The sequence below is a fragment of the Columba livia genome, chromosome 24 (genome assembly GCF_036013475.1).
Source record: "Columba livia isolate bColLiv1 breed racing homer chromosome 24, bColLiv1.pat.W.v2, whole genome shotgun sequence".
NCBI classification, from domain to species: Eukaryota; Metazoa; Chordata; class Aves; order Columbiformes; family Columbidae; genus Columba; species Columba livia.
Window position 1 is genome coordinate 279,353 of NC_088625.1, and position 25,787 is coordinate 305,139.

Below are 25,787 nucleotides of genomic sequence, written 5' to 3' on the forward strand. Positions count from 1 at the left end.
AAAACAGACCTCAACACTGCCAAGACTACACGACTAAAAATCAGAATGAACACGGCCATCTTTCTCCTGGCCCCAACATACACTGTACTTCAGGGAAACGGCAGCTACTTGTAAGAAAAAAAATCCATAATAATCTGCTTTGATTTCAGCAGATCTTAAAGCATTCACCAGTTTTAAAATCCAACAGCTTCTAGCGGTATCGTTACTTAACGTCACGCAAACAGACTGAGGATAAACAGTCCCATTTACCTATTTCTGGCTGGGGAGTCTGCTTTTTCTTAGGCTCAGAAGCGGCAGGTTTAGGTGCTTCTTTTTTCAGAGGTGCGGAGCTCGGCGGCGGCGGCGGCGCTGGCTGGGACGCCTGCTTGCCCGTCTTCCTGGTGCCGGCCACAGGGACCTGTTTGGGCTCCGGCACCGGGCCGGAGGGATTCCCGTCCTCGTGCTTCTCCTCAACGGGCTTGCGGGCAGGCTCGCTGCTCTTCTTCACAGCAGCGTCTTCTCTCGCTATGACGGCCTGAGGAGTTTGTTTCTGCCCGGAGTCCAACTGGTTCTTTCCAGAATGGCTTTCTTTCTTCTCGTTTGTCTTCGATTTCTTCTCTTTCTTTTTTGCAGCTAGGAAGAAGAAGCACCAATAAAGCACCATGGATAAACCAGCGTGACTTCAAACGACTCGCTGGCTTTTTAAAACAAGGAAACAGACACTGGGATGTCAGAACGTAAGAGATGACGGCGTCTGCCCGGCGCCGCACGCGCGCCCAGCCTTTCAGCCTACCTTTAGCTTGCTTCTGCAGGTACGCTTTGGAAGGCATCCACTGCAGATTCTGACACTTCCTCATCCTGCAAGGAGAGAACGTGTCAGGAAATCAGAAGAAAAATGCAGACATGAAGAGGGCAGCCTGTAAATATTCAACATCACAAACTGAAAAGGCCATTATTGATACACCCACCACCTTTTCCCAATAAATCTTCATTTTTTTTCTCTCCCCTCTTCAGAGATATGTAAAACAAACTTCTCATTTTCGTGCAATTCTCACAGCTACGCTTTATAAACCGCTTTCATACCACAACAATCCTTATTGGTGCCACTTGAGTTGCTGCCTTTTCAGACAGATTGTCTAGTTTGGCAAGATCAAATTAATGCAGCAATTTAAAAAAGCAAAAGGTTCAGGCTAAGTGATATGTATAAGAAATTACAGGAAAATCAAGGAAGCGTGGTATTTCTTAATGACGCCTGGAGACATCTTTGTTGGATGATGTGTACAAACACCAAAGAAACAGCACCCTGAGAACAGGAGCTTGGGGCTCAGCCGAACCGCTCCTCGGGCACACACTTACTTGCAGCACTGCTTCTTTATATTGCGCCCACCGAACTTGGGCTTGTCCAGGCAGTTGGTGCAGACGCCACAGTCCTCTGGAACCTGGCAGCCCGAACACTGCCCGCAGCGCCGCGAGCGCCGGCCCTTCTTCACCGGCGGTTCCTGCTGCGCCTTGTTTCTGGTGACCGGCTTTATCGGCTTGATCGGTGGAGCCAGAGGTTCGGCCTCTTCTGAGCCAGCTATCGATGACTTATCTATCAAAGAAATTGCCAGTGTGAACCCACTCATGGCAAAAGATGCGTCCAGTTTGCTAATGGAATATATTCCACTACGCCTCAGTTCACTTGCAGAGCCACACGAGCGGTGCGCGTGAGCCTGTACGTATATGTACGCACACATCTAAGCACACATACATCTACTCACATCCCTCAGCAGACCAAAAGTTCAGCGCAGAACACAGGTCCGCAACGATGGCCAATGAGTAAAAGGATGAACCCTGTTTGAGTGGCATCGTCAAGGAGAGCCTGGAGCTGCTTAACAGCCCTTCCACTGTTAATCACCCGCAGTCCCCATTTAAAGCACGAACCCACAGCTGAAAACTAAAAACCTTAACTCACCATCGTTCCCCATGGAAGACAGTATCTTCTCCCGCTCTTCCCACGGTAAGGCACTCAGAGTGGGCATGTCATCAGGAAACACCGCCCGCTTGCGGCCCAGCGCAACAGCTGCTCTCCTGCAAACGTGTTTGATGCGTGGTCCTCGCACTGACGTTTCTGACGAATCGCTCTCTTGTCCCTGGAATTCAGAACAGGAGAACAGACAGCATTCCTAAGAAAGGTACCCAAGTGAGGCTGGGGAACGTGTAACGGACGTAAATAACCTGAAAAGAGTGAACCGTGAGTGAGTGCTCTTGATGAGCACTTACTCAGAGAAACCTAATAAGCAGCTACGTTGTCCTGACCTCCACAAACGCGCGCAGCTCCCTCCTGAGCCGACTACACAGAAGCTCCCTCTCCCCCTCAGCTTCTGCCCAGGGCTCCTCGTTTTCGGACCATTTGCCATCTGTTGTACTAACAGCTGCTTAGCGCGGCACGGTAATTCTTCACGCTTAGGATACGAAAGCTACTTGTGACTTTCAGTGTAATTTCAAAATAAGCTACGCTCCAGAAAAAAACCAAGCCAAACCAAACTTGGGGAAAGGAATACCTGTGCTTTTGGCTGATCAGCCTGTTTGAGGGACTTGCTCTTCTCGATTTTGTATAGCTGGGCTTTTGCCTTTTTCAGAAGACTGGCCACTCTCTTGTCAGTCATGGGCAGTTTGTCTGCCTGAGCCAACATGGAGCTGATGGAGGACGTGGAATGTTTAACAGTGCTTGAGGAAGGAGCAGAGAGACGCAGGGCTTTTTCCTTCTCCGCAGACGGCACGGTGGGGCTGAGGTCCAGATCCGATTTGTCTAACCCCCCTCTGCCCTTCTTGGACGTTTTGGTTTTGCCGGCTGCCGCGTCTCCCAGAGCGGCGGTGGAAACGTCTGCCGCGGGATCTATTGCTGTGGACTTCTTCCGCCCAGCAGGTTTTTTGGCAGATGACGATGCTGCGACATCTTCGCTGACAACTTTTTCTTTGGGCGTTTTACCTACTGGGAACAGAGCCGAGCTACTCTGAACTTCCGACCCTTTTCTCCTTTTCTCCTTCCTTGACTCCCGCTTGTTCTCCTTTTCTCTCTCTCTGTCTTTCTCTCTGCTCTTGTCCTTCTCCAGGCTTTTGTCAGCGTCTTTATCTTTGGAGAGCTCCTCTGCTGCCCTGTCCTTGTTTCTGCCTCGCTCTGTCTGGGGGCTCGACGTGAACCAGGGGAAGAGAGGAGCAGGGCTGCTGGACGAGAAAGGCTCTGCCGGAGTGCTGGTCTGCTTCCTCGGCCGCTGGCTTCTTTCCGCCGACTCCCCAGACTGCGTCAGGGAATGGGAAGGAAAAGTAAAAGTTGAGTTTAAGGCACTAGTGGCAAGAGAACTAACAGAAATGCTAGTTAAGGAGGAAGAGACAGAAGACTGCGGGGTGAGAGTCGCCAGGTCCGAGGTACTGAGCCTCCCGCTTCTCGTCCTCATGGAGTGCGAGGGAGATCTGGGTTCCGAGCGGATGGGGCTGAATACTCTCCTCTTCCGCTTCCGCGAGGAGACGCCCGCCGCGGAGGTCCCTGCGGCGCTGCGGCCAACCGACGAGGGCAGAATCACAGACTCGAAGATCCTGGAGTGGGCCTCGCTCGGCGTGAACCGCGGCGCTCTCAGCAGAGGGCTCCTCTTGTGCATGTCGAACCGCGTTCCCGAGTGGAGAGAAAACAGGCGCGCTGGAGCCGTCGCACCTGGCGTCGAGAAGCCAGATGCAAAGCCGACGTCCTCCGGCGTCAGCGGCGGGGGCCTGAAGTTATCGAATATCGGCTTGCGGATCAGCCCCTCTTTGGCATACTTTGCAGAGGAGAAGTACTGCGGTTCTGACCTGGAATGCTTCAGGGAGGTCCAGCGGAACGTGGGCTCCCGCAGGATCGACTTGCGCTTCTCCTGCATGGGCGCGGCAGAGGCGGGAAGGAAGGGCGAGGCCAGCGGGATGGTGGGCGGCATGAGCCAGGGGGTATGGTCCGAGATGCTGGACGCGGGCTGCAGCGGCGGCGGGGGCGTGAGCAGAGGGGGAGGAGGGGAGGACGAGGAGGGCTGCTGCGGCACGCTCGGTAAGGCTGGCAGCTTCTTCGCGGTCCTTTGGCTGAAACTTCTTTCCGTTACCGAAAACCTCCTGTTCCTCCTATCGCCGTTATCATTTTCAGGGGACTGAGAAACGGGCAGCGGCGCGTGAACTTCCGGAGTATTGCTCCGCTCTTCAGAAGGCGTCTGCACCTCCTCGGAAGCCTGGGAGTCTGTGGACGTGTCCACGCTGGGGCTGCTGGACCGCGAGGAGTCTGACGACATCTGAGACGAATGCTGAGAAGCAGCGCTGGACTTCTCGCTGGAGCCACAAGATGTAGCGCTGAACCGGCTGTTCGGTGTGGATTCCAGTCTGGATATTTTAATAGGAGGATCGTAGTCTTCGTCCTCAATGAACCGTTTGGGTGTTTTAATAATCCGTGAAGAGATCGCGCTCACAACCGGCATAATGAACTGCCGGATGTTTTTGAGCTGGGTTCTCCCCTTCCTGCCCTGCAGTTTGGCCGCTTCTTTCTCAATCTTTTTTTGCGCCCCTTTTTTCGCCCTCTGCAAGAGCTGCTTGGCGATCGTGGCGTCCGTCCTTTTGGTGGAAGGTATAATGCGAACGGGCTTGATCCTGCGCGGGCTCTGCCTGACAGCAGTCTTCTCTTCCTTCGTGAGGGGTGGCGTGCCATCCTTTTCTTTGCGCATCCTCTGGGGCTTCTCCAGCTGCGAGTTTACGACCAAGGCGGAGGGAGTCTTGACGCGTTCGGAGGACGGCGGCCTGCCTCTCCTGCGCACCATCTGAACGCTCTTCCTCCCAATCTGAAGTTTTGCCCCAGGCTTAAATTTGGATTTCAGTGGGGAGAGCTTACTAGTTCTTAACTTCTTGATTTTAGTTGCTTGCTGAAACGTAGTGGATGGTGACCTTTTGATTTTTTTCACACTCTCCTTTTCTTCTTTACTGCCCTTCTGAACGTCCGACGCGTCCTTTACTTGTGACAGCTTGAACTTCACGCTCGTCAGCGTTGGAGGTCTTCCTCGCCTTTTTTCCCCGCTCTTCAACTCCTTCTTCTTTACTTTCTCCATGGATGTGCTTTCAGACTTGCTCGAAGGGGAACACACTGACGAGGAGTCTGACAGTACAGCTGAACTTCGGTCAGAACTGCTCCGGGGCCTCCCGCGAGGCTTCCGTGGGCTCGATTTAACTGCGAGGGAGGCAGAGAACGCAGAGCACACGTTAAACTTCTCCAAGTGTCGGATCAGCACCACCCAGCTCATGCAAGTATTTACTCAGTGTCAGTCACTCTGCCTGTACATGCTGCCAAGCCTTTTCAGCTAATCAACACACAAAAACAGAGGGTTATCAATACACACAAAGAGTACCGTCCCCACAAACTTCTTCCCATACAAAACACGAAGTAGATACATATATATATTTTTTTAAATGCAAGCCTTTTCACAGCAACTCTATATGCAATGGCACAGGACCACTATCAACCTGTTGTTGAGAGGCAACAATCCTCCTTAAGGACAGTGTTGCCTATGGCTGCAGCTTATCCTCAAGTGTTCTACGCTCATTTTGTTTCCAGTTGCAGCTGATAATAAGTCTATTTAAAGACACTGAAATATTCAAACCAGTTTTAGGTCCTTACTATTAAAATGATTGCCTCTCCAAAACACTACCAGGTCGCTTCAAATACTGATGTCATCAGTGTAGCTCTTTTACTCAAAGATTCCCTGTTCCATAACAGATCAGACGCAGAGAGTCCAACCCGGGGTGGCTTTCACAGCGGATCAGATTCGATGGAACGAGCAGGAGAGGCAAAATCATCACCCAGGAGAACACAAAGTCAACCTGCAGCCCTGCGACTGGGACGTACCTGTGGGGGACCTGGTGGGACTTCGTACTTTGACTTCTTCATCTGAACCAAAACCTAAAAACTGTTCATCCTGCAATGACAAAGGGGGTAGAAATTTGAAGATGTGGATATTAACACGAAAACGAACTTCACCGTGATCAAAGCATTAAAGGATTCCGGAGGATCTTCGCTCCCCAGGTAACATACTGCCACCTGTTACTCTAGCAAACAATTGCTAAAAAGGAAATACAACTTCTATAGATACATATAAAGCAGCTACAGTTTACAGCTACAGAATGATCAAAAAGAGTTCTGGGGAAACAAAGGACAAGCACGTATGGAAACAAACCCTTAATGCGTAAAGCCTGCCGCTCATATCAAACCACAAAGGTCTGCTCTCGAACCACTACCCAAACTACCCTTGAGTAGCAAAAGAAGTGTTTCCAGGTTTATTTTTCTAGCACAAGTGTGGACTCACTTCCTCCAAGCTCATTTCAAAGCCTCTGTGGATGAGCAGAATCACCTGAGGTCTCTAATTCCGCCCGAGCACCCTGGGGTCACCATCAGAAAAGTGTTCCTTGCTAAGGGAGCACAACCTTCACTGCTTGTCACATTCCGGAGAATAATGAAACCAGTAGCCATGCAGGTAACATTGTGCGAGGTCAAGGAAAACTCTCCTAAAGATCTGACTCTCGATTCCAGTAAAGGCGGGTTTTTTGGAGGTTTGAGTTTGGTCTTTGGTTTTCAGACTTTGCCTCTAGGAGAGACGAAAACCTGACCTCCACTGGAAAGCTTGTCCCCATGATGTTAAAGGCGCTCTGTTCACGGTAAGATGGGTCAAATCCTATTTGTCTGCCACCAAAACTTCTGCCAAGTTTCTGTTTTTATGCTGTTCCAGCTTTCCTAGTCCGACTTCACCTCAAGACTTTACGTTCGGCAGCGTCGAGCCTCCTGTGAAAAGAGCAGCCCCGACAAACCCTCCCGCGGCAGCGCCACGCAGACCCGGCTCTGGCACCGGCACGCTTCCACCCAAACGCCACAGAAACAACATTACCCTCAGAAGAGCAACGGACAGACAGACTTACTAACAAGACTGAATGAGAGCACCTCTGCCCAGAGCAGCACATCAGTTCAGTGTAATCTAAAATAACACCTTATGCTAAAACCAGCTACCAGTGCTCGACTTACACGTGGATGAAACACTGACCGCTGGCCAGCGACTGCAAACCTCTCGTGACAAAGGAAGAGATGTGGCTACGAAATCAGCGCTTTCTGTATTTTTGACAATCGCCCTTCACAATCCACAACCAGAACCCACATTACTTCTAAACCAAGAGCCATTACCCTGCTTTTCCAACGGGATACATCACTTCTGTCTTTGGCCTGGTAGCCTGGGAACGATCATTTCTTCTCATTCCCTGCCATTCTGCACAATGATCACTCTGCCTTCGTTTACAAGTAGCATGACCAATACATCACTCACGTCTGTTCAGTGACACTCATGAGTATGTCGGTGACCTCAGAACGGCTGCTGTCACTGTCTGAGAAGGCCACTGAACAGCAGTGCGCACCGGCCAGGCTACCCCATCCCGTTGGCCACCATACGCCAAAACCCAGCGTGGCGGCAAATGAAGCAGGAACAGCCTCCCTCCAGTTTTTCAGAAGTGACTGTAAAGCACGACAGATGGAGAATGATTAAAAACCATGACGGTTTGGAACATGACCTCATTTACCTGAGGAAGAATAACGCAACGCAACAAAGGCCACTGGGGTTATGGATGAAAGGCTGAGGGAAGGCTTGCCTGGTGCAAGACATGAAAATCCACCCTCAAATGAGAAACCACCCTGCAGGTCCTGCCTGATGCTCCGACCTGCCTGACGTATAACAGCGCAGCCCGTACCGCCACAGACCCGTGAAGCTGCACGGGACGGCCACCAAAGCTGTCAGACGCACCACACCAGCAACGCAGCTGTTCCCATCAGCTCTTGACCAGGTTTATTTAGTTCTACAATGGAGTTATCTGAACAATGCTTCACTTCTCTTCCTGCTCACCATCTTGGGTTTGGCCCCAACTACACAGCACCTCATCTTCTTGGAAAGACAGAAGCTATTTTTAGAAGCTCATTCAGAAGCCTGCTTAGTAACTATGGCACAATATCCACCAGAGTCCTCTCCCCCCAGCGGAGCAACCATCCTCGGAGGCTGGCAACAAACAGCCCCCAGATCAGTGCCGGGTGCGCTTGTGTTGGGAGCGGAGCCACCTGGGAGCTCAGGGAGAGGCTCCCAAGCCACTGCTTGCGATGTGACACCATGAATAAGGGGCAGAGCACCTGGGTTACTGCTACGCACTGACCTGGATGAGGTTCTGATTTTAGAATGAAAAAGAGCAAGTTGCTCCTTACAGGCACTACTGAGTGCACAGAGAGTCTTGCCAGCAGGAAAATGAGAATATTCCATGTCAGGAGGCGAGAATCCAGCCAGGCTCTCGCTATCTGGCCAAACCATGAGCAGCGGAATGGATTAACCTACCGCAGCAGCCCACTAACAAACCACTACAGGTCCCTGCTTTCCACAGAGCCCCAGTCCCATCCTGGAGGAGAAATTCTGATGTACAAGTTCCCCTCTGAACAGAGAGGGACACCTTTCGGAGCACCTGCAGCAGTCTCACTGCGGCTGCAGCAACATTTCACACCAGCTCCAAAGTCCAGGAGAAGGTGCTAGAGAAGCACCATGTTTGAGTAGCTTGCAAGAACGCACACTCTGCCAAGGTCACCCCCAGCGGCTGCCAGCGCTGGGGAGATGCAAGATGCAGCATCCCATCATGACTCCCTTTGTGTGCCCTTTCCCAACACTTTGACACGGAGCAGCCTGGGCTGGGGGAGACGCTGAAGGGGATGAGGGCACCTTCCAACAAGTGCCAAATACAGGTTCCTCACCCAGAAGAGGCTGAGAAGTGAACTTCTGACTCAGAGAGCTACCCAGTCTCTTCCCTCGCTTCCTCCAAACGCGGTACAGTAAGATCTGTAGTTCAGCATGTTGATGACAACACAGAAGGAGCAGCGAGACAGACGGCTGCAGGAGTCTGTCCTGCAGGCTCTGCAGCTGAAGGAAGCAACACGTCGAAGAGCCCCTGGAGCGGACGGGTCAGTGCACGCTGCTGCTGCCTCTGAACCGCCTCAGCCACCCACCGCCACCTCCCACCAAAAACAGCTTCTCGTGGAGAACCCCGAGCTCCTGTCCGCCAAAAATCTTCACCAAACAGCTCCTCCAAGGGTTCTGAGAGCTGCACAACGCTGACCAAATGGTGGCAACGGGAAACTCACCAGGGTGGCTAAAACATGCCCTTGTGTTTCCACGCTTCTGACAAAGGTTTGAGTCTTCAGAAAGGTGAAAAAGCCAGAGAAGGACTCCACCTCTTGGTCTGTACCACCTTCACTCCTGTTTTATACCAATACCTCGAGCAGAGCCTCCCCGAGCACAGGCAGTGATCCCGTTACCAGCCACAGGACGGGCTCTGCACCTCTGCTTCCCCAGTAACCGCCCGGGCAGTCCCACAGCGACCGCTCAGCCTAAGGCCAGGAGAGGAGCTTCTGAGGCAGACAGAACCGTAATGCCGTAGAACAGAGAAACGACCTGTACTTCCAGCTCGGGCGCGACGGCGGCGGCAGGGAAGCTGCTCCTTCCTCGCAGCACGTGGATCTCGTACCATCTCAAAACAAACCGCGAGCGAATATCTGAGACTCTAACGTTCACCTCATAAAAAATCATGATCCGTGTATAATTACCGTGGCGTTACTAGAGACGCCATCATCACCGCTACGTTCCGTTTCAAACCTCAACTCTCTGCAACATTCAAGCTGATGCAGATTTACAGAGTAAAGTGTCAACGCGCATCCAACGCGCTCTCATGCCCCAAAGCTGCAGATGAACTCCAGGGGTGGGGAGGGAGCTCCAAACCCACAGGCACAGCAGATAGTTAACAACTACGCGCAAACTTCTTTTCTACTAAATGTGGTTGTGTTGTCTCGATTTGTTACACCAAATTTCCCTTCATGTTGAAGCACACTCACATCAAGCAGAAAGGATAACGCACAGTACAAATGCCACCGTTTTCAACCAGTTATAGCATTACTGTACAAAAAGTCCCCCCCCAGCTCTTGTGGTGCCAAAATCAAGTATCGTATTGTCGTTGCCTTAAAGCGAGCCAGTTTCAGGATAACTCAGCGAAATACCGAGCGGCAGCACATGTCAAGGATTTGTAGAGTCACCAGAAACCTGAGGAGTACACAGGGACATCCCAGAATTCGGTACCTTTTAGACAAGAAAACAGACCGGTTTGGTTCCACAAAATGGGCAAGATCGAGCCTAACGCTTGCTCTGGACTTTGTTGTTACATCAAATTTTGATGGCAATGAGCACTTTCAACAGGTACTTGCACAAGTGAACACCGGAATGCAGCATGCCACCAAGAGGTCAAAAAAATAAGCAAGCAAAGCAGGATTTGTATAGAAAAGGACAGGAGAGCTTCTTCCCCTGAGCGCCACAGGCTCCCGAACTCGAAGCAACAACCCAAAGTGCATTCCCGATGCAGAACGCCAGCTTGGCGCAGGCTCGCACCCTTGGCCTTGCCAAAGGGAACGGGCATCAGGCGTTATCCAACGGACGGCTGAGCCCTAGAGCAGAACATCCCCACCCGAAGCCGGGTGCCACACGAGCACCAGAGCCTCCCCATTCAGCACCAGCTGCAAACTGAGAGTGAGGAAAAGCACCCTGGTTCTACCCCTGCCCTGCTCGCGAGCGGCCGGGTGAATCTCAGCCTACAGACACCGAGCCACAAAGAACTTTCATCATCGCTTTCTGCTGTGTGTGATGTTGTTAGACTGAAGGGTTTAGTAGTTGAATAGAGAAGTGATGCAAGAAGTAGAATTCTTAAGATCCACAAGAGCCTGTCTTCACCAGCTGCCAGCACCAAGAATGCAGAAAAAAAGAAAAGAAACAAAGCAAGTCGCCTCTGCCCCCATAAAAACCTGCCGAGTTGTGAACTCTGTGGTCAGGCTGGTTAGCCAGACTTCAGTCATTTCTGCCACTGAAGCAGCACTCCGAGATCCTCACTGCTTCCAAATCCACCTGGTAAATTCCACAGAGCCCGGTCTATTGCAAACAGAAAAATGGACAAGTAACCCAAGCAGGTGCCTTAGTGCAGGGGCATTAAAATAAACGCTACGCTGGCAGGCAGGCTGAGCGAAAGCCCCAAGTGCTGCACTGGCAAGGGTAAAAGTGCTTCCAGGACCAGCCCTGTGCCTGCAAACACAGCCCTCTGCTCCCCGCACCCAGCCCGCGGGGGCTGGAACTCCGCAGCCCCAAAACTGCTCCGGCTCGGCCATGACTGACCAGCTCCACTTCATGGAACCCACCAGAAAACACCAAAACCAAGCGGGAAAGATGCAAGAAAACCGTACTTTTGTGCATGTTTTAACAAACTTTGATATTACCAGCGATGAAGAAGCAAAGGAAGTGCTGATTCAAAGGCCAAACTATAGACAAGGATGTGCTCACCCAGTCCACAGCTGACAATGTGCCCACAGAAGAGACAGAACTGGCCTTTCACAAAATAAACCAAGCACTCTGGCTACAAAGGGCCCGGGAAATTGTGCTGCTGGCGCAAGGACGCAGCTAACAAGTGCAGCAAAACAAGGATGGGGAGAGGAAGGCTGCAGCCTGTAGTAACACACCCCCATCATGTCTTCCCTGCTCTGTCGATAGGTGGGTTGCTGTCAGACTCTTGCTCTGGCTGCCTTAGAAAGGCTCGAAAAAAAAAAAATGAAGGCAGGAAGATGAGCAACTCAAAAAAAACCCCAAAAAAAACACCAAAAAGAGCAAAGGAGCCACGCAGCGCTCGCCCCGGCCCGCTGCCCCGGGCGGGGACAGCGGCAGGAGGGGCCTCCACCCCGGCCCCCGGTCCCCGATCCCCGCCCCCGGAGGACGCGTGACCCCGCCGAGCATCCTCCGCATCGCCGAGCAACGCGGGCCCGGCCCCGCTCCCCCCGCGGGCCGAGGAACCGCCGCCCCCCGGCCGCCTCCTACCTCCCGGTGGCGGGCGGGAGCGCGCCCTCGGCGGGAGGAGAATGGAGGCGCGGGGCCGGCGCGGCAGCTGCGCGCGCGGGGAGCGGGGCGGCCGGTGCCCGTCCGGTGCCCGCCCGGTGCCCACCCGGTCCCCGCCCGCCGCGCCCCCCCCGCCCCGCGGGCAGACGCGGCGGCCCCGGCGCGCCCTTTGTGCGGGGAGCGGCGGCGCGGGCCCCGCGGTAGGTGTGTCCGGAGGCGCGGGCAGGGGGTGTGCCGCCCGCCGGGGCGGAGCGGGGATGCTGTGGCCGGGACCCGCGGGCCGCGCCGCGCCCTCCCGCCCCGCCGCCGCTCCCCCCTCCCGCCGCCCCTCCTCACCTCTCCGCTGCCCGCCTCGGCGCCGCAGGCCGCGCGGAACCGCCGCAGGTTGATGCCGATGGCGGCCGAGACCTGGAGCGCCGCGTCGAAGCCGGGTCCCACCCCGGCCGCGGGGCCCCCGGAGCCGCCGGAGCCCGGCGCTGCCCCGCCTCCCCCGCTTCCCGCCGCCCCGCCGGAGCACGGGCCGCCGCGCTCCTCCTCGCCCGCCGCCGCCGGCGCCGCCGCCGCCTCGGCGGCCCGCAGGCTCCGCACGGCCGGCACCCGCAGCCGGGATCCCCCCGGCCCCCGGCGGCCCCAGCCGCCGCTGCCGGGCCGGGCAGGGAAGCGCCACCGACCGCTGTGCGCCATCTTTACTGTGAGGCGACGAGCCAGAGAGCGGGGCCGGGCCGCGCCCCGCGCCCTGGATATCTCCTCGTCGGCCCGCAGAGGTCCTGCATAACAGGGTGCGCAATACAGATTGCGGGGCCCCGCCATCCCGCCGCCCGGGCACCTGAGTAAACCATGCGCGACGGGTGGTAGCCCGGCATAACGCTGGGTGATATGCAGCGTCCTGGGCCCGGGTCCCAGAGCTGCCCCGCGCCCTGCATAGCGCAGCGTCCCGCCGTCGCGGCTGCTCATTGCTTGGAGAGCCATGCAGGCGCGGGGCACCTCGCGAGCGAGCCCCAGAACCTGGTTGACGCATAATCCGGCCGCCGGCAGCCCGCATAACCGCGAGAGCTATACCGAGCGGGAGCGGGAGCCGCCGGCGCCCGGGACCGCGCATACGGGCCGCGACCGCCCCGCCAACCCCCCCCAAGGTGCGGGGCCGCGGCGAGGCGGGAGCGCGGGCCGGGGCCGCCTGACAGGCCCCTCCGGGATCCCCAGGGCCCATGCGGAGCTTGGGGCCTGCCCGGGAGCTGCTCTCGAGCAGGTGATGCCGCCCAGGTAGGCGCGAAGGGCGGCGCGCCGAGGAACCCGAGGCAGCTGACCGGGGTTCTGAGTCCCCTCCCGCTCCCCCTGCTGCCCGGTCCGGTGTCCCGCCCGGGGCCACCTCCAGGGGCAGGGACGGCAATGGCACCGGCTCCGCTGCCCCCCGGCGGCACAGGCTCAGCTCCATCGTGCACGGCAGCGCAAGGAGGGGATAACGGCCAGCCGGTGTGTCCCTGGGGAAAAACAGCACTGCAAAGCACGAGCATTGGTTACAAAACCCCTGTCTGGGAGACGTAAAATACCCGTTTCCTATAAAGCTCACTAACTGAACAGAGAGAGCAAAGAGGAAAGGCTGTTTGCTCCCTACGGAAGAACCAAAATCTGTGACGTTACAGAGCGCAGAAAAGCTCCTGAAACCCACTGGGTTCACAAATCTGCGGGTTTACACGCGATGCGCTGCGGGTGTTCTGCTCTGGAAGCACCTTCGTAGGGGAAAACGTTAAAATGAGGTGGTTTCTGTCTCTCTAGGGAGCGTGGAAGAGCATTCCCGAGCTTCGCTAGTCCAGCTTAACCCTTCAGCTGCATGGAGTGGGGTGCACGGGGCCCGCCGCCCCGCGCCAGGAGCAGCGGTGCAGGTAGGAACGGGGCAGGGCGCCGGCGCGCACCAACCTGCAAATCAAACCCACGCTTTAAATCCCGCACGTGAGCTCTCTACCCGTCCATTATTAAAGAAGATGTGCTGCACGCCCCCACCCGGGGGCCCGGCCAGTTCCCCTCAGAGGTGTTGATCTGCTGGGCGATGGGCTGGTGAACAGGAGCAAAGAGGTCCCGGGAGGGGCAGCTTTTGGGGCTGCTGCTCACCCTTGCCAGCACACACACCTGCTGCTTCGCTGGGGCATCGGGCTTTGGGGCTGGATAGATTTACCTGTGCCCTTGGTGAGAAAGCGTCACCTCCTCTGAGGTCAAAAAGAGGGAACACTGACCAGGAACCATCCTCTAAGGCAATAAAAAGAGTTAAGTCCTACCCCAACAAAGCTGCTGGCTTCAGAGAACTCCTACAGATATTTCCTGAGAACCTGCTGAGGGGAGGCAGCGCACCAGGTTTTTGTACACATCTCCACAAAAGCTGGTTGATAATGAGCAAGCCTGTGGATTTCGGGACCGCTGACACCCGTGGCCAGCAGCGGTGACACAAACAGCAAAGCTCTGCTCATCCTCACAGCCGAGTCGCACCCCAAACCAGCAGCACACGTGGAATATACACCCCACAATGTACACCACGGCACGTGCCTTTGCATACTTTAAATAAAGCACTGGCCTTTCCTTCTGGATCCTGCTGGCTGATGTGAAATGCATTCAGAAACAAGGAATACTTGCGCGCTGGGGCTGGAGCTGGGGCTGTCACGCCTCCCCCAGCGCTGCGGCTGAGGCACCACAGCTGCCCCAGAGCGCAGGCGCGCTAACGAGCAGTGGCGGTAACGAGCCGCAGCGTCACCGAGCTGTGGGGCTGCCCGGGGGACCCCGGCAGCTGTCCCCACTCCGAGGCCGGGCCAAACAACCACGACAGGTTGACATGGGTTCCCGTCTTTATTGTCACAGACCCTGCCACAGACGCGGGACTGCAGCACCGCAGATGGTGCCGCCAAGGACGCGTCTTCAGACGTTGTAGCCGATCAGGCCGCGCTTGCCGATGATCTCCCCGATGTAAAACCACATCAGCACCTCTGTGGCCACCAGCCCGTTCTGCAGCGCCTCCTGGAAGGGAGAAAGGCACCCGTGAGATCGCTGGCCCTGCAGCGGCTTCCCGCAGCCCAGCCCCACGCGTGAGCAGCCACGCGCTCAACCCGATCACGCGGCAACAGCTTCAGCAAAACAGCCAACGCGCTCGGGAGCGTTGATGACGTTTGGCAGAGCACACCGCTGCGGTGGCTCAAACGCTCAGTACAGCATCACTGGTCGTTCCTGCTCCTTACTGCCCTTCCCGAAGATCGTTTCTCCCGCAGATGCGGGGAGCACGGCAACCGCGAGGCTGCGGCAGCGGCGGGGCTGGATCTGCCGCCCTGGTCCCTCCTCCCTGGGACACGGACACAGCCCGGCCAGGGCAGGAAGAGCAGCAAAGCACCGCAGCTCTTGGCCCCGGGTTCCCCCGAGGTCCCCGAGCGCTGCCGCTCCGCTGTTCTCCGCGGCAACGCGAACCGGCCCCAGGGCGGCTCCCCCCACCGCAGCACCGCCCCCGCCGTTACCTTCACCGTGAGCTGCCGCAGGCGGCCGCTCTGGAAGGCGCGCACCAGCCCCTTCATGCTGTCGATGGCCCGCGGGATCTCCGCGGGGGTCGGCGGGGCCAGCTCCACCTTGGCGTAGAACCAGAACGTGGCCAGGCGCGGCCTGGAGTACGCGACGGCGGCTGCGGGCGGCAACGGGACAACGGCGTGTGAACACCGGCGGGGCCTCGCGAGCCCGGCCCTCAGCCCCGCGCCCCCCGCTCCCGCCCGGCACGGCACGGCCCCGCTCCCCGCGCCCCCCGCTCCCGCCCGGCACGGCCCCGCTCCCCGCGCCCCCCGCTCCCGCCCGGCACGGCCCCGCTCCCCGCGCTCACCGCTGAGCAGCTGCGGCCCGCGGACCGCCACCCGCTGCACCAGCTTCTGCGCCGCCTGCGCCATGCCGCCCTGAATGTCACCCCGCCGCCGAGGACCCCGCCGCCGCGCCTGCCCGCGCAGCGCCTGCCGCCCGCTCGCCCGGCAGGCGTCCGCCGCGGGCAGCCCGTGGCGAGGACCCCGCGGGGCGGGGCGCGCCGCGCCGCCCGTGAATCGCGGTTCGAGCCCCGGGCGCTGCCGCTCCCACCCGCGGTCCCCGCTCCGACAGCTGCCAGACTTCCACCACCGGCTCCAAGATCAGATCTAGATTTAATTCCAACGCCCCTCCGTTCCCAGCGCCAAGTACAAGTTGGCAGAACCGTCCCCCTCCAGCCTGCACTGGCATCCAGCCCTCAGAGCTGCTGTGGCCGCGGAGGCATCGCGTTCACATTGAACTGTTACAGAGTTTAAACGGAACAGAACAGAGGGAAGGAACATGGCCCACGCAAAGAACAAGCGACGGGGGGGTGCCAGGCCGCAGAAGGGACCGTGGTCTTCCCCTGAGGCAGAGGCTCAAAGCTGTAGTGCAGCAGAAAGTCTCAACAGTAAAGAGAAAGTCTTGAAAGGAAAAGACAGAACGAGGGGTGGGAGGAAGGTCCCAGGAGAGACCCCGGAGCTCCAGCCGCTACCCCTGCAAAGTTTATCTGGCCCGTGACTGCAGGTCTGGGGACGAGATCCTGGTTCTCAGTTCAGCGATTCCTCCAGCTCCTCCTTCTGCTTCTTCCTCTCCGCCAGCCACCGCTGGATCTTCTCCTTGAGCTCCGTGTTCGGTCTGATCTGATCCATGGTGAGGGGGCTCCGGTTGAAAGGATCCGTCTGGTCGCTGAAAGACAAAGTGTTGAGATTATTCAGACAATTCCAGCCCCATGAGAGGAAAAAAAAGGAGGAGGACAGGCCAGGAAAAGTAGCACGATCTCTCTGACACTGCGAGAGCGGGCGTCACTGGGTACGTGAAACAGGCCCCCAGAACGCAGCAAAGCGTGAGGCTGGCACGGTGTACCTGAGGAGGTGCCGGGCTATCGTGGAGCGGTCCACGGTGACGCGGGAGGAGGGCAGGATCACCGGGTCCGACATCAGCGTGCTCATGATGGGATCCAGGAACTCGTCGCAGGCGTCTGCGTATGTCTCCTCCTCCTGCTGCTGCCGGTCTGCAAGAGACTGGGGGGCACCCACGGCGCTTAGGCTCAGGCTCATTCTTCCAAAGCCACGCCTGCTCCTGAATCACACCTAAGGCATTTACAGTCCTCTCCGCTGCTCCCCAGAGCCCCGCAGGGAGCCCCGCTCCCCGAAATCCCGCTCCGCAGCACAGACGCAGTGACACGCGGGTGGCAGACAACGCCTGGAGCCAGTTCCCCCTTCTTCCGTGAGCTTCAATTTGCTCTGGTTCTCACCTTGATCCTCTCAGCCAGGTTACTGAAAGACACGATCATGTTGCCAGGCTTGTTGATTTTCTTCAGAACCCGAACAGTTTGGGCAAAGAGCGTCGGTGAGTAGGAGCGGCCGTCCTTGGGCACCGTGGCACAGAAGTTTTCTTCGTCCCTGGACCATGGGTTAAAAGAGAGCAACGGCTTAAAAATCCACATTTATCCTACTGTGAAACAGTCCCCACAGCAGCTGCATTATCACGGCGCAGAGCTCAGAGAGAGGGAAAACGCGGGATGGTAATTAAGCTTTTCTCTCAGGTCCTCTCCAGCATGAACGTAACCGTCACTGGTGTAACTTCCACCCCTGCTAGCTGGGTTGCTGCTGCCTTCCCTGGGTAACTTAAATTAAAATCATGACAAAAGAGCACAGCACACTCCCGAAAGGCCCGTCCTGGCCTGCAGAGCAGCTCTGTCAGGGCCGTGCCCAGAGGGGACACCGCCCAGGACATCCCCCCAGCGGCTCCAGGGCGGCTCCTGCCACCCCAGCACCAGCTGTCCCTTGTCACCTACCCCAGGTTTAGGTAGATGGTGCAGATGTCCGACACAAGCTGCTGCGGCTTGAAGTCAAACTCGCTGAAGTCCTTGACCTTCAACGCTCCCATTTTGGGGCCGACCAGGTGCTGCAGGAAGTAGTTGAGCATGGAGATGATGCGCTCGGCCAGGAAAGGGTGCACGAACAGCGACTTGATTTCTGGAACAGAGACCGACAGCTCCTGAGCTCCGCGCGGTCCCTCCCGCTCCTTGGGCTCCCGGCCGCCGTCCCCACCTGAGGTCAGGAAGGCCAGCGTGCCGATGGTCTCGTTGGACATGATGTTGTGGAAGCGCGCCAGCTGCCCGAACATCTGCAGGCTGGCCTCCTTCTCGCGGCGAGCGTCCGGAGACAGGCCGTCCCAGTCCCCGCGGTCCTTCTCGATCTGCTGGACCTTGATCTTGCTGAGGTACTGCAAAGAGACGGCGCGACGCGTGTGGGAGCGCGGGGACACGGGCAGCGCCGGCTGAGGGCCCGAAAAGGCCACCAACAACCACAACGGTCTCACAAAACACAGAATGTTTGTTTAGACAAACTGTAGAAAGTCCATAAACGTTCAGACCTGGATGGGCAACATCCACATCACCTGCCTTTACGGCAGGTAAAAGCTCCCCATAAAAGCCCTTTCTATCAGCCACAGGTTGTGGCGAGACAGCCGTAACGCACCAGGGACAGGAGCGGCCCTGGCACTGGCCTTGCAGACCCCAGGGAGAGCTGCCTGGAGGCAAAACCCTTTGTGAGGACAAAGTGCCTGCCAAAAGGCCAAGGGATTTGATAATCACAAACCACAGAGGGCGTCTCGAGCCTGGCTGAGTCCCTCTCAGCAATGCTGCAGGCGTCTTCAGGCAGCCAGAACGGTTCCCGACGTGACACCGACAGCTCAGCCCTACCTGTATGGCTTCATCCAGCAGGAAAATGGCATCGTTCATCAGCAAGTTCAGGAAGCGCAGGAACAGAGGGGGGTTCATCGCCTCCAGGTTCTCCGAGGCGTAATCAGCCAGCGCCTGCGAGGAGCGGGAGAACGGCTGCAGCTCCAGCGCCGTCCCCGCGGCACGCACGGAGCTGCACACACACATACACGTTTCTGTGCTCACCTTGATGCTCTGCCGGTACGAGTCGGTGCCCCACATGTACCGCAGGATGGGGTACATGGGGCGGCGGTAGTTAAACTTCTGCTCAAACTGGTGCGGGTCACCTAGACAGAAGCAGAAGCGAGAGCGTTTCAGGCGGGCAGCACGCAGGGGTTGTCAAGTCCTCCTCACAGTCTGTTTGGAACAAAGTTCCTGTGCAGAAACGTTGTCACCCATCTGAAAGCAGCACAGCCGCTCCCGCAGCAGAGAGGACGGGTGAGGACCGAGCTGCAAAGCTTCAGCTCTGGAAATCCCTTCTAGATCCGCAGCATGCACGAGGTACAAGTTTGGGAAGACGCTTTGCTGGAATGCTGCCCGCCTAACAGCGCTGAGCAGCTTCACAAAGCGCAGAAGGACCGGCTTGTTTTCAGCTGCGTGCTTCAAACCCTGCAGGCGTTACAGACACACAACAATTGTTCCCCTCCCGCACATACCGGTAAACTCGATATCCACAAAGACTTTGATAAGCGCCTCGGCAAGGTGGGCAGCGTTCGGGTAGGAGCAGAACACTCGCTTGCGGTGGAACACGCTCGACACGAGCGGGTTCTGGGCCTGATCTAAGTGAGGCATCACGGCTTCCAGCACTTCAGCCAGCTTGGCTCGCAGGTGAGGGTTTTTCATCCTGCGAGAGGAAAAAGCAAATCCAGGATGGTGTTAAGGGCCAGGAGCAGGGCCCGGGCTGCTTGGGAGACTCCAGGCGCTGCGCCCGTCCATACAGCAGCACCCGGTGTTTACACGTGCAAACAAACGAACAGCAGAAATGCAGAGTGTGCGGCAAAGGCTTATCAGGAAGATCACTAAAGCTACTCAATTTCATTCAGCGCTCCGTTACCGAGCAGAATTCATAGAGCTACTCCAAACAGATCAATTGCAGACGCCTTGTTTAACGAGCACCGGAGCGGCTCGAGCTGATGAGCATCATGCAACTGAACAAGTATTGAGACACCAAATCCCAATTGTGCCTCGTGCGCAGCCCGTGTCCTCCAGGCAGGGCCTGGTGCTGCGCCACGGCGGGCAGAACTCGGCTCTTCCCAGGAGACCAGCCTGCGGCTGTACGAACCGCAGGCACCCCAGCGCGGCAGAGCAGCACGCGGGGCTCAGCGCCGGGCCGTACGCACCTCTCCACGTCACCCATGAAGACAGTCACAAAGTGAAGGACGTGCTCCAGAGAATCGGCACAAGTCTCCAAGATGTCGTCAGCGAAACGCCGCAGGAAAATGAAGAAGTCGCCCAGGTTATCAGCAAAGAATTCTGTGAACAGAGACTGGATGTGAGATCCCCCGGGGCGGCTCATTCTGCCCTTTTCTGGCCCCAGTGACAAGGAAACCCGGGTGCTACGAACACCTGAAGGAACGAGGCCGCACACGCGCAACGCCTCTAAACGCAGCGCTGCGTGAGCAGCCCCGCGCTGGGACAGGACAGGGACCGAGCGCCGGCAGCACGCGCGGCTCACCTGGCACGTAGGCCAAGGCGCTGTTCTCCACCGCCGGCAGCGGGAAGCTGAGCTCCAGCAGCTCCGTCCCACGGTTCCCCAGCGCCAGCTGCACCAGCAGCACCGCCATGGACACCTGCAGGTTCAGGCAGTTCTGCAGCAGCTGCGGCTCTGTCATTGCTGCCTTGGTGGAGAGGTAGATGGTCATGAGGCGCTCGAACTGCTCGCGGAGGCCGTCGGCCGCGGGGCTGGAGCTCTGCTGCGCCTCTCGCCACGCCACTTGCAGGCGGTGGAGGCTTTGGTTGATCTTGACCATCTGGTCGTGCAGCCTGCCCGCAGAACAAGGCAAGGAGATGAGAGCTACGTACGTCCAGCGCAGAGCACGTACGCGATACAGAAGCTGGGAGATGCCAGAGCGGCCTGGGAAACCGACAGCACCCGCAAAACCCTCCGCAGAGGCGCAGACAAGGAGCCGGCGCAGCGGCAAACCCCCTCGGGTTAGTGAGGTCATGGACCCGGTGAGCCCAAGAGACGCCTGCGAGGTGACATTCTTCCCCAGCAACAAGCACTTGCGTCCGTTTTTCATCTATTTCTATATTTAGAGAATAAAGCAGAAGGGGACAGCACTTGGATCAGCAGTGACCTGGCAGTATCCAGGCAACGACTGCAAAGGGAAGCTGAGAAAAATAACACGTCCTTTCCTGGGAAGGGGCGGCTGCCTCACGTCAAATCCCTTCGCCGGGGCGGTTCGGAGGGCTCACAGCTGCTCTGCCACGGAGACGCTTTGTAGCGGAGAAGTGAGATCCCAGCAGCCTCTTCCCCAAGGAAAGGGGACACTGAGCGACCCACGGACACCCAGCGCTTGGTATTTATTCTCTAAATCACACGGAGCCCCTGACACCCTTGACATTGACTGCGAGCACCAGTGAACAGTTTGTTTCCAGAATCACTCAGCTCAAACCTCAAACCTCAGTCAGAACACACAGAGAAAGGTACTCGGCAGCACAGCTCTGTATTTACTACAGATTTATGTGGCCGTGCAGAGGTTGAAACCAGCCCAGGGGCAATGTGGTGCCTACAGCTTGAGCATACAAGTTACTTACACACATCAGACAGGACTTAACGCTTCGGCAGCCCCGAAACGAGCAGAGCGGCAGCACGGTTACCTGTGGAAGCCCAGGTGCAGGGTGTACTGCGTGAGCACCAGGTTCTCCGTCACCAGGTTGTAGCTGTTGGCAAACTCTGGCTCCTGCTCGCTCAGCGCGGGTATCAGACACGTTTCCTTTTCCAAACCTGGAACGAGAAGTGACTGTGTCAGGCTGGCGAGGAGGGCGTGCAGAAGGCCCAGCAGAAGGCACAAAGCCACTGCTGGGGGTGCTGGGCAGCATTTCATTTCAGTTTATTTGTGTTCAGCTCTTCCCTCGCCAGCCCTTCCCGTGACTCGCCCTCACTGCGCACACAGCAGGAGCGGTCAGGAGGCCCCTCGCTCGCTGTCCTGCTCCCCGAGCTCTGGCGCACCTCTCATGTGCACGTTCTTGCTCCTCCTCTCCTCCTCGTTCAGCTCCTTCAGGGCGCAGTAGGTGGGGTTGAAGCTCAGCAGCTTCGGGGATTTGGGTCTGCAGAAGGGCTGGCACAGCCGCAGCAGCGCCGCGCCCAGGTTGAGGAAGAAGGCGTCGGACGCGTACATCTGGAAGAAGATCTCTGGCATCTGGTTGGCCCAGATCTTGGTGCGGCCCGCGTTGGCGTGGAGGCAGTTTCCCAGCCAGGACAGAATCCGGTGCTTCGTCTCCGGAGACAACTGCAGCAAGTTCTTCAGCAGCTGGTAGATCTTCTCGTGGAACTGGGCCATGAACTGCGACAGGGACAGAGCGCGGTTGGGGGACTCGTTCTCACCCCTTTGCCTCTCCCACTCCTCGAGGGCTTTCCGAGTCAATCACGGCCAGGACGCTTCTAATTAATCACCCTTCAGATGAGCAGCTCAAATCCTGGGGCTGGCACCACAGAATAATGGGGGGAAGCCTCAAAAGCAAGGTAAGCTGATTCCACGGGAACCAAAACCAACATTATCTATGTGTTTTTAGCAGCAACCATGACCTGAAGGAACGTGTGAGTGGGGAAGCCCAACCCGTGAGCACTTCTTGTGCCCCAACTCACTCCTGTGTTTATATCCTGCGTGCGGCTGTTACACCCGGAGAACCCACAGTGCTTCTGAGACTCACGTTGTCACAGCCCAGATTCTTAAATCTGGTGGGACTCAAGCCCTGACGTGGCATCGGGAGCGCTCGGGCACCGAGACGCCGTGGAAACGCGCGGGGAAGCGGCACAGTTGCACTTCAGCCCACCTGATGGATGTTGGACTCCTGCACCTTGATCTCCTGTGGGCTGGAGCGGGAGGGATTCAGGAAGTAGCCGTGGTTCTCCACCACGCCGGGGGTCTTCAGCAGGCAGGAGATGTTTAAAACGGCGCCGAGCAAAGTCTTCTGGTACATCTGCCCGTTGCTGGGGTCCTTGGGCTGGATGTAGCCTGCAAAAACCTACAGAACACAGAGGGACACGCTGACAGGTGTGTAAAACCCCAGTAAAAGACCCCACAAACCGTCGGGTTCAGGACAGGCTTTCGGAGAGGAGAAGAGGGGCAAGAGCACACACACGAGGGGGTTGTTACACTGTGCTGTGGGTGTGACCTCAACAGATCAGGCCCTAGAAACGTGCCCCTGCAGCAGAACCCGCGAGGAGCTTGCTGTGAGGGCACAGCACCCACCTTCGCGATGTCCTTCTGCCTCGTGAAGTAGAGGAGCACGTCGAGGTAGGTGTACAGCAGGATCTGGCAGAGCTCCAGGTCCTTGATCCTGCCCAAGACAATGTCGAACACCGGGATCATCACCTCCCCGAACGTCCGCACCTCCTCGTCCATCGTCAAGGCTTCTATGACCTCCTCGAGAAACTCGGTCACATCTTCAAAGTCTGGCAGGGGAGTAAAGCCCATTACTTGCGATACTTCAAGAGGCCAAGCCTTGGCGCGTGTACGCGTGACCTTTCCAACCTCCCCAGTGGGACTTACGCGCCCCTCTCAGCGCCTCCAGCATCAGGTCCAGCAGCTGCTCGTACACGTTCTGGTTGACGTAAATCTCCGGCGTGAGGAGGACGGTGCGGGTGTTGGACACCGTCAGGTTCCGGCAGCGCACGGCGAAGGGCAGCAGGTTCTCCGGGACCTTGGTTATCTGCATGGAAGAACGGGACGGCGTTGGGGCATCTGCCTCTGGCCACTAAGACCTCAGCGTGGCCACCTGGGACCGCGCAGCTGGGTGACACCGCCACCCGCCCACCTCTTCTCGCGCCCTCTGGAAACAGGCGTAGAGGTAGCGCAGGATCTGCCTCTCCCCCGCGTCCCGCTCGGCCGAGAGGTTCTGCGCGCAGGCGGATGTCATGTGGATCAGGTGGTTTCCCGGCTCCGGCAGCAGCAGGCGGGTGAACAGGGCCTGGGCAGCGGTGTGGACAGACAGACAGTGAAACGCCCTGGCCGAGAGGCGTTCCCTCCAGAAAAAGAAGCCCCGGGTCATTAACAGGCTAAACTATTTCTGCCGGGAAGAGCGTTCACCGTCCATCCCTGGTTAAGTGACAGCGTGACCCCGCGAGCCCTCAGGGTACGCCAGTTCGCTTTCAGAGCAGCAGCAGCCCTGACAAGTGCTGTTTTCACTGAAAAACACTGGAGTGGCCGACACCTCTGCGAGCGCCAGCAAACCGCTGCGGCCTCCAGCAGGAGGAGCAGGAGCAGCAGAGCCTCAACCTCTCCCCGCCTCGCTCCCCAAAACCCCGTGGCTGCTTCCAGCAAGGCCGGAACGGCAGCTCCAGGCTGCACTTGGGCAAACAGGCTGCGCTCAGGACGCAGGTCGGGGAAATAAGGCCGATGGCTGCCAGCGGGGAGAGCAGAGCGCCCGCTGCCCGGCCCACCTGCTCCACGTTGTTCATGTCCAGCCAGTCCTGCTCGTCCAGGTCCGCCGCCATCTCCTCCAGGTAGACGCAGCGCGCCGGGATCCCGTTCCCGCTCTTCATGCTGGGATCGCCTGCGGGCAACACGGAGCGGCCGTTCGGCCCTGCCCGGTGGAGCCCCCGCCCCGCCCGGCGCCCCCGGCCCGCGGCCCCGCACTCACTGTTGTCCAGCGTGATGAGGAAGATCCTCTGGATCATGTGGTTGGTGTTGAGCTGCTCGCACAGCTCCCGCTGCGAGCGGAACGAGCGGCTGATCTCGGCCACCGAGCAGTCGCCGTCGTCCAGGCTCTCGGAGACGCTGTTGTCCGAGTCATCCTGGCTGCCCGCGGGCTCCTCGGGCCCGCCCGCCCGCTGCCGGTGCCGCTGCGCGGCGGCGAAGAGCTTGGCGTCGGCGAGGGAGCCGAACAGCGCGGCGAAGGGGTTGCCGGAGATGCTGTTGTTGTTCTCCTGGTCGGTCATGGCCCCTCAGGGCCGCGCCATGCGGGCAGCCCGCCGCTCGCCCTGCGTCCCGCGGCCCCCGGGCGGGCGACCGGCGGCTCCGGTACCGGCCGCACCGCCCCACAGCGCTGCGCGTCACCTCGGCGCGCGGGAACAGACGTCAGCGCCGCGCGCCGGAAGCGGGGCAGAGAGGAGGCGGTGCTTTTGAGGCACGGCCCCCGGCTGGGGCGGAGGGGGCGCGGCGGAGCAGCGGCCCCTGGCGGCGCGGAGGAGGCACCGCGGCGGCGCGGGACGGGGGCGCGGGACGGGGGCGCGGGACGGGGGCGCGGGACGGGGGCGCGGGACGGGGGCGCGGGACGGGGGCGCGGGACGGGGGCGCGGGACGGGGGCGCGGGACGGGGGCGCGGGACGGGGGCGCGGGACGGGGGCGCGGGACGGGGGCTCCACGCGGGGAGCGGCGCGTTCGGGTGCCGCTCCACGCAGACCTCTGTCTCGCAGCCGAGTGTGCGGCGTTTTCACTCGGGCGGCGGCCTCATTTGAATATTAACGATATGTAAATCACCTAATTAACATGGAAATTAAAAGCAGGTGGGCAGTAAAACTCATTTGGATATCGAAACACCTGTTTGCAGTTGCATAAAGATGGTAAAAAAAACCCTTTTTGGGGGGGTTGGTTTTGTTTCGTTTCTGTCAGGGTGTTGTCAGCGTCTGTCGTGGTGTTTCCAGTGTCTGTCAGGGTGTTTTCAGGACGGGTTTTCTGCAGTTTTAGCAGTTTTTATGCATTTATACAAAGGTGTGAAAGCAGGAAAGCCCAGTCCCAGCCCACCAGGATGGAGCCCCCAACACTCCCCGCCCCGGGCACAAAAGCCACACACATACACAAGTATAAAGATCATAAATCACACCCCTCCCCACAGCCCCGGTCGGGCTCTGCTCCCCAGGACCAGAGGAAACGGCCTCAAGTCGAGGTCGGATCTGGGAACAATTTGTTCCCCAAGGGGCTGTGGGGCACTGAACA

General features: G+C 58.1%; 3 protein-coding genes and 1 long non-coding RNA gene across 6 annotated transcripts in view; 1 reads left to right on the top strand and 3 right to left on the bottom strand.

The window, feature by feature from the left end:
- KMT2A (lysine methyltransferase 2A) overlaps positions 1-12,647 on the bottom strand; it is a 36,665-nt gene extending 24,018 nt beyond the window's left edge. For all 3 annotated transcript variants that reach the window (XM_065040035.1, XM_065040034.1, XM_065040033.1), the window contains exons 1-7: positions 12,285-12,647; positions 5,867-5,936; positions 2,523-5,191; positions 1,934-2,111; positions 1,336-1,570; positions 773-837; positions 250-612 (exon numbers count right to left, since the gene is read on the bottom strand). In XM_065040035.1, the coding sequence (XP_064896107.1) occupies positions 250-612; positions 773-837; positions 1,336-1,570; positions 1,934-2,111; positions 2,523-5,191; positions 5,867-5,936; positions 12,285-12,632 (3,928 nt within the window). In that variant the 5' untranslated portion in view covers positions 12,633-12,647. The remainder of the gene's footprint in view (positions 1-249; positions 613-772; positions 838-1,335; positions 1,571-1,933; positions 2,112-2,522; positions 5,192-5,866; positions 5,937-12,284) is intronic.
- Positions 12,648-12,740: 93 nt separating this feature from the next.
- Positions 12,741-16,543, top strand: LOC110357557 (uncharacterized). The gene is made up of 2 exons (XR_002411275.2): positions 12,741-13,208; positions 13,722-16,543. It is a non-coding gene; the product is annotated as an uncharacterized LOC110357557 (long non-coding RNA).
- Positions 14,762-15,941, bottom strand: ATP5MG (ATP synthase membrane subunit g). Its single transcript, XM_065040138.1, has 3 exons — positions 15,790-15,941; positions 15,437-15,597; positions 14,762-14,948 (listed from the first exon to the last, which is right to left on the bottom strand). The coding sequence occupies exons 1-3, from the start codon at positions 15,851-15,853 to the stop codon at positions 14,850-14,852; spliced, it is 324 nt and encodes a 107-aa protein (XP_064896210.1). The 5' UTR covers positions 15,854-15,941; the 3' UTR covers positions 14,762-14,849.
- Positions 16,078-24,932, bottom strand: UBE4A (ubiquitination factor E4A). Its single transcript, XM_065040089.1, has 18 exons — positions 24,493-24,932; positions 24,293-24,405; positions 23,668-23,820; positions 23,403-23,562; positions 23,103-23,305; positions 22,684-22,875; positions 21,860-22,193; positions 21,508-21,634; positions 20,363-20,670; positions 20,028-20,160; positions 19,344-19,531; positions 18,874-18,974; positions 18,670-18,783; positions 18,017-18,191; positions 17,761-17,941; positions 17,218-17,365; positions 16,827-16,984; positions 16,078-16,649 (listed from the first exon to the last, which is right to left on the bottom strand). The coding sequence occupies exons 1-18, from the start codon at positions 24,788-24,790 to the stop codon at positions 16,511-16,513; spliced, it is 3,225 nt and encodes a 1,074-aa protein (XP_064896161.1). The 5' UTR covers positions 24,791-24,932; the 3' UTR covers positions 16,078-16,510.
- Positions 24,933-25,787: the final 855 nt, after the last annotated feature.

Coding starts and splice junctions, on each gene's coding strand:
- ATP5MG (XM_065040138.1), bottom strand. CDS start 15,853: ATGGCGCAGGCGGCGCAGAAGCTGGTGCAGCGGGTGGCGGTCCGCGGG. Junction 15,598..15,789: donor CGGGCCGCAGCTGCTCAGCG/GTGAGCGCGGGG, acceptor TGCCGCCCGCAG/CCGCCGTCGCGTACTCCAGG. Junction 14,949..15,436: donor TGCGGCAGCTCACGGTGAAG/GTAACGGCGGGG, acceptor TCTCCCTTCCAG/GAGGCGCTGCAGAACGGGCT.
- UBE4A (XM_065040089.1), bottom strand. CDS start 24,790: ATGACCGACCAGGAGAACAACAACAGCATCTCCGGCAACCCCTTCGCC. Junction 17,366..17,760: donor ACCATCTACCTAAACCTGGG/GTAGGTGACAAG, acceptor CCCATGGTCCAG/GGACGAAGAAAACTTCTGTG. Junction 16,650..16,826: donor ATAGCCCGGCACCTCCTCAG/GTACACCGTGCC, acceptor TTTGTCTTTCAG/CGACCAGACGGATCCTTTCA.